General features: G+C 31.4%; 1 protein-coding gene across 7 annotated transcripts in view; it reads right to left on the minus strand.

Moving 5' to 3' along the window:
- The window catches only part of FBXW7 (F-box and WD repeat domain containing 7), a 263,511-nt gene that overhangs the window by 66,281 nt on the left and 184,312 nt on the right, over window positions 1–12,918 (minus strand). Inside the window, exon 4 of one of the 7 annotated variants that reach the window (XM_037830825.1) lies at window positions 6,331–6,501. The exons of the other annotated variants lie outside the window; for them this stretch is intronic. Within the exon in view, the coding sequence (XP_037686753.1) occupies window positions 6,331–6,501 (171 nt within the window). The remainder of the gene's footprint in view (window positions 1–6,330; window positions 6,502–12,918) is intronic. 7 annotated transcript variants of the gene reach the window in all.

The following is a 12,918-nucleotide window of genomic DNA, read 5'->3' on the forward strand; positions in this document are numbered from 1 at the left end:
CCATAGTAAGAATAAATTTGCTTAGAGTAAGATATCTTTTTTAACAATTAGAAGTCCCTCATGCTGGTTATAATTGGTATAATCATTCTGAAAAGCAACTTAGTGATATTTAACAAGAACCTGAAAAAATTCATACCTTTTGACCTAATAATTCCACTTTTGGAAATCTGTATATAGAGATGTTGATAAGGATTTATGTATAAAAATGTTCAAAGTAGTTCACTGTCCAAATGAACAATAGGAGATAAATTATGGTACACTCATATGGCAGATTATACCTTTCGAATCTGTAAAGCTATGGGGCAACACTAACAATATATTAAATATGGACTGAAGTATTTTGCTAAAAATAATATGCTTAAAATTGTTATTGTGGTTACTTCTGGACAGTGCAATTACTGATAATTTAGGATATTGTAAAGAAAAGGATTTTTTCTATATTTTCTTTAGACTGTCTTATTTTTATGAGATAGATATTAATCACCGAAGGAAAATAAAATTTCCCCATATTTCCATTCAACTAAAAGACTGGGGGATTATTAAATTACTAAATTTGGGAGGGTAATAAGTCCCAGATTTGCGTTACTAACAGAGCTTATGATGGGTCTACTTTTTGGGTATAAACATAATCTTCACACAAATGAAAACTTTATTGTACAGTAAATGGAGACTTTTTTTTTCCTGAAACAAAGGTAATATAACTGTTTAATAATCCTGACAGTATTTTGCTAAAAAGATTGTAATGGATCTACGAGATTAAAATTATATACAGCTTGAACAAACTGAAAATCATTCATAAAAAATCTAACAGATTATATATGAATGACATGATTAAAATTTTAACTATAGGTCTATTATCATCACCAATAACTCAACAATGAAGAAAACCTTACACCAAAAATAACATTGCTTAGAGGGGTGTTTGTGTATTGCAGGGGGAGGGATCAGTTCAAAATTTTTCTATAACTTTCTTCCAAGTTATACTGGTTTTAACTTTTGTCATCTTTGTCATAAGTACTCTTCTAGTTTGCTAATGCTGTCGGAATGCAAAACACCAGATATGGATTGGCTTTTATAAAAGGGGGTTTATTTGGTTACACAGTTACAGTCTTAAAGCCATAAAGTGTCCAAGCTAACACATCAGCAATCGAGTACCTTCACTGGAGGATGGCCAATGGTGTCCGGAAAATCTCTGTTAGCTGGGAAGGCATGTGGCTGGTGTCTGCTCCAAAGTTCTGGTTTCAAAATGGCTTTCTCCCAGGATGCTCCTCTCTAGGATGCAGTTCCTCAAAAATGTCACTCTTAGTTGCACTTGGGGTATTTGTCCTCATTTAGCTTCTCCGGAGCAAGAGTCTGCTTCCAACGGCCATCTTCAAACTGTCTCTCATCTGCAGCTCCTGTGCTTTCTTCAAAGTGTCCCTCTTGGCTGTAGCTCCTCTTCAAAATGTCACTCACAGCTGCACTGCACTGAGTTCCCTCTGCCCGTCAGCTCATTTATATGGCTCCACTGATCAACTCAGATCCACCCTAAATGGACGGAGCAACACCTCCATGGAAATTATCCAGTCAGAGTCATCACCCACAGCTGGGTGGGGCACACCTCCAAAGAAACACTCAAAGAATTACAATCTAATCAACACTGATAACATCTGCCCACACAAGATTACATTAAAGATAATGGCGTTTGGGAGGACATAATACATTCAAACTGGCACAAGTACTAATTGAACAAAATGATGAGCATGGTACTGCACTGCAGTCTGAGGTTGGCTAATCAGTCAGACACCCTGTTCTCAGTTGTTCAACAGGCAAACACTAACCCTAAGATATCATCCCTTGGCTTACAAAAAGATAAAGTATCAACATGCAAATAGTCCGAACATTTCCAGTTTTTAATGACTAACATCTTTGCATATTTTTGGCATGAGTTTATGAGTAAAGTATCTTAAAAGAGGTTACACGAGAGATCCCAAGTTTGTAAGTGGACTGTAAAACAAAAAATTATTTGTAGGTAAACTGTTTGAGACTTTGAATGTATTTTCTCATTCAAACAATGTTAAAGGCAGGCTCTCAGGCCCACCACCCAAAGTACTAACATAATAGTAGTTAAAAAGTTTAAGTTCAGAAGAAAAACATGCATCTAGGTCATACAGCATAGTACAAAGAGAATGGCCACTACCTACAGCATTAGATAATCCTGTGGTATATACCAGCTTTAATATTTTGACCAAGAAAACTGGGGAAAGTTAACTCATTTGAGCCTTGGTTTTCTCATTTACTAAATGGAAATAATGACCTAATTCACAGAATGGTTTTAAGGAGTAAGGGAGTTAAAATACGTAAAATAACTAGGACAGTGCCTAGAACACATAATAATTACTTTAAAAAATAATAGCAATTACTATTAGCATTATTATACTAATACTACACATTTAGAAGGGAAACAGTTGAAAGCAGTATGCTAACATTCTAGTGATCAAACACACAGATAAAGCTGTTCTCCAAATAACCACATAAGAACTTGAAGAAAAGATGAAGATTTAAGAGGAAACAAATGGCTTCTGGCTCCAGCAATCCCATTCTAAAACTTTACCCTAAGGTGAAAGTTATGTATAAGCAAAAAGATATGCACAAGAAGATTTATTGCACTACAGCTGCAATAGTAAAAACTTCCTTTTAACTGTTTTTGTAAATAAAGTTTTATTGAAACACAGCCACACCCATTCCTTTACCTATTGTCTGTGGCTGTTTTCATGCTACAAGGTGAGAGTTGAGGGGTTGCAACAGACATTATATGGCCCCCAGAGCCTAAAATAAATATTTACTAGTCCTTTATACAAAAATAAGTTTGCCAATGTCTGATTTAAGCTATCCTCCAATGCTAATAGTACATAGTGTGTGTAATGTTCTGATATTAATATTTTCTCAAATGACACAAATATTCTATTTTAAAATTCTATTTTCTATATTAATTTTAGGTTTATCCCACTTAAATTTTTAAAACATTTAAAATACGGTATTTGAAACAGAACTTGATATAAAAAGCACTACAAAGTAGTTTCAACTATCAGAAATCTCTGTCATGTATTTAATTATTTTCTGAGCTCCTGGGTTTCAGACCTCAACAGAATATTCTAAATGCTCAAAATTGCTTTCAAACAAAATTAAAATGAGTCAAGAAATGAAACATAAGCATTAAAATTGCATTTTCTTTCAACATACTACATTAATTGTAAAATGCATCATTATTTCTTATCACTCAAAAGGAAAAAACGCTGCCAGATAAGCTATGACACTCCCTCAAGATGTATACTTATTTCAGATATGTTTAAAATGTGGAAAAATAATGCATTTAAAATGTGGAAAATAATGCAGGATTTAAGAAATATAATATTACCATAATTAGGGGTATTCCAATTTCAAAGAAAAATAAAATAATTTTCCAGTAATTTTATAGATTAAATAACTTTTTCCTATAAATTGTCTCTTCCCCTAAAGGATAATCGATTTCTTTTAGAATCAAAAGTTATGCACTAAACTAATATTTGCTAATTTTCCTGATACTAAGAAGCACCTGTAAGACTTTAAAAATATAGATCTCTGGGCTTTAACCCAGATCCCTTACATAAGACCTTCCAAAAGAGAAGAACCTCGAATTCCATATTTTTAACAAGTATTCCAAGAGATACTTGTTATTAGGAATGTCTGAGCAAATGTAAATAAATTATGAGGACCTTAATACTAAAAATATTTTTATTTAAAGGTAACTGGTTGATAGCTAGATTGTTATTTATTCTTGTTTTAAATCCAATCTATATATTGTATTTCAGATGAGAGACTAGAATAATTTATATAATACATTATACTACCACTACCAATATTATTTTTAATATTCAGATAAATAAATTTCTTGAAGACATTTTAAGAGATATAAATTGAAGCTGTAGTTATTAATATTATTTTAAAGAATTTTCACAATTTGCAAAGTGTCATTTTATTTTGCAAGCATTAACTGAGGGAACATTTATGATGGATGGAGGAACAGTATCATGTTTTTCAAATTTTAATAGGTCAAAATGGCAGAAAGTCTTATATTGTAAGAGGTCATTGTATTTACATTCAGCTCACTACTTGGAGGGAAGAATAAATGACCTGCAAAATACAGACGGCAATCTTTGTGGACTTTGACTATTTATAGGAATCTGCTTGAAAGAAGCTAAAGGTATTTAATTTTTAGAAAAAGATACACATGATGTTTCATACAAAATATATTACATATCGTACTAAAAGTATTTTTAACTCAGATAAACAAAAATAAATTTAAAGCTGTTTATCACTAGCTCTACCAAGGAAAAGTTCATAAATTAAATAACATATAAATCATGTAAATCAATTTAAAGCTACCTAAATTAGCCAGTTGCAAAAAAGGGGAAGGATATAATTATACTCTCCTAATATTTCTGGTAGTCAAAGTCAATGAGTTATGCAATAGTAAATGATTAGCAGGCAGGCAGTCTAAAACTGAATGTGTTTATTTTGTTTTTTCACTATCTTCCAAAAAAGTTCAGTATGAGTTTTAATTTTTAATGTGGTTCTATTCTTTATTACTAATGCAAGGATATAATTTAATATAACATAGTAACCTAGAAAAGTCAAACTGAATAATGAATAGCACTTTAGGAAGTGCTCAGGCAAAGCCTTGAAGTTCTCTATTAACTTTTCTCACACAATTTTCTCCTGTGCCTTTTAAACTTAATGCCATGATAGAAGACAAAAGGTAGGAAAAATACACTGTGACATAATGAAGCAATCTACTGCATTATAGAGACAACAAAATAATTGTCTCTATTATTATTTTATTACTTAAATTTATTAGAAATACTCAACAAATTATCTGGTTATTATTTTAATTTAAATTTTAATTAAAAAAAAAAAACACTTTCGCCTAACTTGAAAATTTATTTGTTTTGGTTTTTTCTTTTACAGAGGTATTAAATATTAAATTAGTTTATTAATGACTTTAAAGTTATAAATGGCCTCTGCGTAAATGCTTAAATCAGAGCATGACCTCATTCAGCAGAAGTTATAAAACTGACAAGGTGAAACAAGACATAAAAGAAACTCTTTCTGAAAACATAGTAAAGAAGAAAAGAAATAAGAAAGAGATGGAGATTTTATATCCTATTTTCAATGTTTAAATTGTATTGCATTTTAATCTTACTCAAAATGTTTTCCAACAGGGCTACCGTTTGTTTGGGGTAGAAGTGAGAACTATTCAAAAGGAACTAAGATAATTAGAAACAGTATTTTACAAAACGTATTTAAGTCCCAGCAAACTGAAGATTCCCTTTGCTAAGGAGGAAAAATATTTTTCAGGTGTTGTAGGTTATTTTGTTTGTTTAAAAGAACATTTCCTCTTTAGTTTTAAAAAATTACCACAAGAAGGGAACTAAAACACTAATAGCATTAATATATGCAAACACTCAATCCCAAACAGGTTATTTTTGTTTGTTTCTTTGTTCAATGTGTTCAGGAGCATAAACACAATTTAGACCTAAAAATATATCGCTGTAGTAAAAAATTCAAAATGGCAATGCCAACTAACTCTGAAAATCTAACAACAAAATTGCTAATATTGACAGAGTCAAAACTTGGGGTGGGGTGGGAGCAAGAAAATATTGTTCTGAAAAACATCCAATAGATCATAACTTGATTATACATTAGTGCAAATCCAGTTCTACAAAAAATGTTTGTTAGTTCAGTCTGTCTATATATAAACAATATTGTCATTACCACACCATAGTATGCTATTTTTATTTTACATAACAGCAAAATAAAATAATTGTCTTTATTATGTTTGATTTGAGAAATAGCAATTAAAAAATAATACAGCCTAAAGGGCCAGAGAAACTTTAAGGATTTTGGAGTACTTTTTAATGAGAGCTAAATACTATAATTCCCATGTATAATAAGAATACCATCAGCTTTTGTTTTTCACACAAAATAAAAACTGTATGAATTTCGGGTTTTAAATTTGTGTTAACATAGTTCAAAACATACCTTTTCACATTCAGCAATTTTAACTAAGTTTGCAGGGTTCTAATTTCATGAAAAATAAATGAGAGAGACAAAAAGGTGGACTGGGTAACCTTGTCCTCCAGGCACTGTATCATATTATAAAACTATTACTTACAAGTTTTTACTAGCTTCCCAATGCACTGAAAGTTTCATTTATAAATCACAATTGAAATTTGAAGCATTTCTTCACTAAAACAGGCAAGAGTATTTCATTTAAATAAATAGTCATATTTTTAAATGTGCAAGACTTACCCGTCTTCGACAAAAAGGGAGGCCTTGGGCAATGATGCTAATGCTAAATATCTTCATCACAGTTTGATGTGGTAGAGGCTCTTTTGTACTTTTAAGATCAACAGGAACCAAGTCATGGTTTAGAGTAGCTTTTCCTGGTTTTGACATTTTAAAACTCCTCTTGAGTGCTCTCTATATGTAATACAGGCACATTACTACAAACTCGAATCACCAAACTAAATATAAATATATATATGCGTGTTTTAATTTTTTAAAAGTTTAAGAACCCAAGGCCTGCTGCTTTTGTCTTTCAACCTTCTCCTACCAAATGTCCTGACCTGTCTGAGGCTTGGTGAAGTGCAAACTATCCTAGAATAGCCAGGAATTATAAACTACTGAAGTGAAAGCAGTCTGCTCCTGCCAGTCAAACAGCTGGTGAACCTCCCATACAAAGTCAGTAACGTGAACTCAAGCAAAGCAAGGTTATGCTGTCAAATCCCTTCTAATAACTTAGCTAACTACTAACCAAGGTGGTTCCCTAGAAAGTAAAAATTTTTCTTTCTAAAAACTAAGAAAAAACAAATACCGTATTTTCTCTTAAATAATGTTATTAAGTCTTCCTCATTCAAATATTAGCCATAATGTTTTGAACTGTGTTTCAAATTTAAGGACAATATTTGCTTGGGTGTTTGTGCATTTTCAAAAATACATATATACATGCCTGTACACATAAATGCATGTATATATACACACATTTGTTCTAGGTTAGAAATATTCAAAATGAATACCATTTTCAAGTGTTCATCTTAAGCATGCTCTCTTTCTTTTCTTTTGCCATACGTATCATTCTTTATTTCACACTAAGACATTAAATCTACTCTAGCTATTAAATATGTACTTCAGATCTTCCTACTAGAGATTTCAATTGTTTGCCAATCTCAATAATTCTGAAAAACACACCAATTCTGCTTGGAAGTATAATTGATTAAAGACACGAGAAATACGCAGTAAGTATTTATAAATGTAAACTGTGATGGGAAGTAGGTAGAGTAAAAATGGATAATAACTAGCCAGTCCACTGCAAATTCTTAGCACTAATTTCTCCTCCATTCCATGGAGATAAATAAATCTTCCTAAATCACAGAGAGGGAATGTGGACTGCAGTTCATTCCTCAAGAACCTCAATGGTTCCCAATGCCTAAGATAAAATATGGAGATGAAGGCTCTCCTAAATTGGCCCAAACAAACTTTTCTAGCACTGTCTCAAGTGGCTTCTAAATTAACCACTAATGCCAGTGTTAATCTTTATACTGCATTCCATATTCAAACCCATGAACTAGACTTATGAAGATGATGAGAAAAAAAAGTTCAGTGTGAGAATGCTAATAGATAGAACCATCCATTCACAACGTTCAGTGAACTAGTTTGTTCTCTTTCCATTCTACTTTCTTCTTCTAATAGCCAAATCATCTCCTTTATCTCTTCTTCCAACACTTTCTATGGTTCTTTACAGTCAGAAGTTAGAATGTGATATAGAAAGAATTAGAAAGGATAATGTCAGAAATGAGTGATTTTTTTTTATTTTGGAGAGGGCGGCTGTCTTGCTACACACAAAGTTGGCTGCTGAGGAATATGCTCCCAGTCATACCCTGATGCTCCTCTCTTTAAATGGACCTTTCTTTTAAATCACAATTTAAAATGCAGTTAAAAAAAATCATTGGTAGAGATGACATTTTTAGTTACACAGAAGTAAATGACTGAGAACAGAACCACAAACACCAAAAAATTCCAACAGAAATCTAGTCCTAAGGAGAGAAGAGATACTATAAGGGTACTGGGAACCTATAAAAGGGTAAGACAGAAAAGTGGTAAGACTGATATCTTACCCTACCAGACTATTTACCACCTCACAGAATGAATGTCACTATCCTCATTCTTATCTCATTATCTCCTCTAATGCTCGCTTCATTTTCTAACAAAAGACTGCTGCTTTTATAAAAGCCAAAACCAAAACACATTTTTTGCATACATAACTTTCAGTCATACTGTGTCTTTCTCTCCTTATTAGAACACGCTTTCTTTGAAGGAGCTCCCATGGAATGCCCCCTCTCCCAGTTACTGTCAGTGTCTACTTTGTTAATATTACAGTACAGTTTTATGTAGACTTGAGATTCTTTATACTTCAAAGAATTCTGTCTCGTTCATGTCACTGAAATCAACTGGTTAATTAATCTCCTCCCCCCAAAAAAATCCTTTCTCTAAATCACATAAAAGACATAATTTAAACTGCATGATATTTAAATATGGAAAAGATAGAAGGTACTAGATTCTGCAGGTTTAATATATTCATTCTGCAAAGAAAAATGAATCAAACAGATCAGCTTTAACTTTCACTTACTCCATTGGTTAATAAAGCTAGCATAAGAAAATTATAGTTTTTCACTTTTATATTTAAAAGCCTTCAAAGAACTTTATAATCACATATATTTCCATGCAGACACTTTAAAGATAAGGAAGATATGAAGGAGCTCTAATTTCTCTGGAGTCTGCTCCTACATTGTTATTTAAAAATAGAACCTTAAAAAAAAGGTTTGGGATTGAAAATAACTTGGATTGAGAAAAACAAAAACTAGAATCAACACTGTTCATTCTCCAGTTTATAAGAGAGCAAAAATTATTATGAAGTAAAACTAGATTTTTCATTATCAAGAAATTATTCTCGATGATAACTGAAATAAAATAACAGTGCAAATTAAGACTAGTTTATGTTAAATGTTGTGTTTTACAGTTAAATGCAAAGTTCTGGTAAGCACAAAGTGGTTACTTTTCAATTTAACTCATCTTTTTTATCAGTAAACAGCTGCCCTCAACTGGATAGTATAGAGCACTACAACTCCAGCAATCCAAACACTAAATCAAATTATGTACATAAAACAACACAGTTTTTCAAAGAAAAGACGTTATTAGTGATTTAGGAAAGTGAGTACCAATTTCCAAATGTATGTATGACCAAGTTTCATTTCATCTTTTTGGAGGATTCAAGTAACAGTTATTTCTAAAGCAATCAGCATGGAAACATTCAAACTATCAAAGCTTCAAATTTAGAAAATCCTAGTCAATGAGGAAAATCATAGACAAAGCATAGAAGACTACTGATTGTAAATACTTCAAAATGCAGTTAGCTTCATGTGTTGAAAAAAAAAATAAAGTCTTAGTTTCTATTCTACTTTTAAAAATATTTAACATACTCTATAAATAATAACCCACAAAATGAGATTTTTCAAAATAGACAAGCTCTTTTTAGGATGATACTACCAACATAAAGGTAGCATAATATAGTACATAGGAGCCTGGACTCAAGGCAAACTGCCTTAGTCCAAACCCTGGCTCTATCACTTATTAGTAGCATAACCTTAAATGAATCCCCCTCTGTCTCAATTTCAACTATACAATACCTACCTCACCAGACTGTTACGACCATTAAATGAGTTAATATATGCGAAGCACATAAAAAAATACCTACATATAGTAAGTGCTCAATACTTAGGATAAAAAAAATCATATAAAGCTTTTTAGACTACTTAAAAGTCACCAGGGAAGCAAGCTGAGATTCTGAACTCCACCATGCAATAACACCATTTAAAACATAATCGTCTAAAAGTTTTAGAAAGCCTTACAAAATTCAGTCAAAATTTCCATCTTAAAAATGAAACTGTAATGTCTTGCATTTTAAGATTCCAGATATTGCTGTCTATGCAAAAGACCTCAATATTGGAGAACTTCTGTAGTAAAGAGAAGGTCTCTATACAGTAATTTATTTTAACCACTATCACTGGTTTTCTTTCTTCTAAAAGTTTTCATTGGACAGAGATGATTATATATAATTGCTACATGTGACACAACATCACCAATCTGGTATTTCCAAAATCTATTCCAGTCCAATGCCCTCCAATTCTCTTGTAACAACAACAGCTTTCTAGCAATTTATTCTGGATTTCTACTTTTTCTTTCATTATTATATAAGAGGTTAGGATTTAACTGCTCTTGACAAAAGGCCACAGCAAATAAGGTACACAAGATTTTTCCATTTTTCATAAACTTTTTCTGAATTAACTAAAACAAGTCACTTGGAAGATAGGAGTTTTTCTAAAAGTATGAATGATTTTACATACAAGTTTTCAAAATCTCACCTCAAAACCTTTGACAGGGAGACTATGAGCCACTTAAACTCTAATGTATTCACTGCTTTTATGAGTTTTGTAGAATCAGAAAAATTTCAGATGCTAAAAATTATACCAATATTAAAGTGAAATGAATCAGAATCAGTATCATTCTAAGAAAAGAATACAGTATTATCAAGGATACTCAATTTATTCAAGGATACAAATTACTCACTGAAGTGAAGTCATTCTTTTCAGTTTTCCCAACACCTTAGATAGCGGAGTGTTAAAGTATTTCCCTGCTAAGCAATTTATGCACTACTAGCAATTTAAGCATGGAGGAAAATAGTCATAAATCAAGAAATTAAGTCCTTTGACTGATAAATGAACTATCAAGCTTTTATTAGTAATAACTGTAAAAAAGTTCCAATAATATATGATTACTTCAACTACATAAACAAAATACTATTAGATTTAGCCACGAAAGAAAATTTTAAATATATGGCATTCCTTTTAAAAAGAATTTCCAAAGGAATAAATCAAATGCATAAAAATGTTTTATCAAAATTGAAGTCATTTATAACAATTCTTTAAAAAGTTCTAAGACATTTAAATGCTCAAAGTGCTCACTAAAAAATCACAATTTCCAATTATATTGTATTTGAGACATTATATTCATGTAAACATTAAATGTTTCATTACATATAAAACATGTACTTTCCTGCTCATTTTATTTAGACACCAAGAGCAGCCCTTAAAGACTTCAGAGGAATTCATCTGGGTTTTGAAATGGCATACACAGTATACACAATTGCCATAAAAATGTGATCTGGTAATTGGACATTTGGAAAATAAAAGCATTACATATAAACATGTCAGTGTATCATTTTCAAAATAAAAATGCTAGAATACCAGGTTACATAAAGTTTTCTAACTGCTTTGATTTACGTAATCAAGTTCTGATTGCTGGACATTTAGGTTGTTTCCAAACTTTGTTTGGCAATTTCCAATTATTTCCAAATAATTGGCTGAAAATAAGTTACAAATTAAAAAGTAAAAATATAGAAGAACCAACCAAAATAAGTATTTAGAAAAATGAATAGTAAGTTTAAAGGTGACAAAAACACTCCATGGTACACCAGAAACGCCAAGATTCAAAACAGCCAATTATTTATTAATTTATTTACACCTAAATTTATTTGCAACTAAATTATCCTTTGACTAAACTGTTGTCTCTGTCAATTTACTTTCACCCAAATTATCTGCTGCTGAAACTACAGGTAAACTTTTTAATATATAAAGATGAAAGAATATTGGTGGGAGTTTTAAGTTCTGGTTTTAGCTCCACCCCTAACTGGTGATCTTAAGCAAGTCTCTTTAAGTTGCCTTAGAATCCAGATTTATAGAAGAAGAGGCCGGGCCAGATGATTAAGAATGAAGTCCCTTGCAGCTTTAACGGTATATAGTACAGATTTAATGGTATGAAGTACAGAGTCTTCTTGTAATATGTTGGACTGTCACTTTGGTAACCCTTCCTGTATTATACCTTAGTGAACAATAGTTATAGTTTTACAAAATATCTCTAAATGAGAGTCACAGCTTCATTTTGTGTATACATTCTAAAAATCGGCGTTTACTTCTGTGTTGTAAATATATATTAAGTATTGTATAACAATAAGGAAACATTTTTATTGGAAAAAAGTTACAGATAAAACTTTTTAAAACATGGTTTAATAAGATGAAATTCAAGAAAAATACCTCAGGAGTTTTCTGATTCCATACTGTACTATAATAATTTGTAATGTTTCTGTTTTCTTCTCTCTCTTACCACAGCGGTCTAAACAGTGTCATATAGAATACATTTGATAAATCCCTTTTACTGAATGAGAAAATTTTAAATTCTCTTTCCATATTTGTGCCTAAGAGCTTTAGTTAATTTTAAAACGATGCTGGCCCCATTCTTTCATTAAGCATTTAAAGAAACATTTAAGATTAAAACAAAAGTCCAACTATGGGATTGAATTTGCAAATATTTCAGAAATTCCCAGTATGAAGTCCTCAAAGACTGTAACATAACTTGTCTAATGATAAAGTTTAACTCTTACAGTCTGTGCTGTGTTACCCCAGCTGTTAAACTGGCCTTACACAGCTGCTCACCAAGAATTTAGTTGATGATTATTTATACATAGTTATACCTTTAAGTAAACTATGACAAGAATGACACAGTAATTACAGGTATTTCAGTCATGCAAAAATCTCATGTTATGACTGTGATTGAAAGAAACTTAGTTTTCCACAAATCTCAAAATGAAATTTAAGTGTAAGAAAGATGACAAAAACTGCTGTAATACCCATTTTTAAGGTACATTATTTAAATTACTTTTATGAACAAGTTTAAACATAGACAATTCACAAACTTTTCAGTTAAAATACATTACAAATTCTTTAC

Source organism: Choloepus didactylus, chromosome 3, assembly GCF_015220235.1.
Source record: "Choloepus didactylus isolate mChoDid1 chromosome 3, mChoDid1.pri, whole genome shotgun sequence".
In the NCBI taxonomy this organism is placed as follows: domain Eukaryota; kingdom Metazoa; phylum Chordata; class Mammalia; order Pilosa; family Megalonychidae; genus Choloepus; species Choloepus didactylus.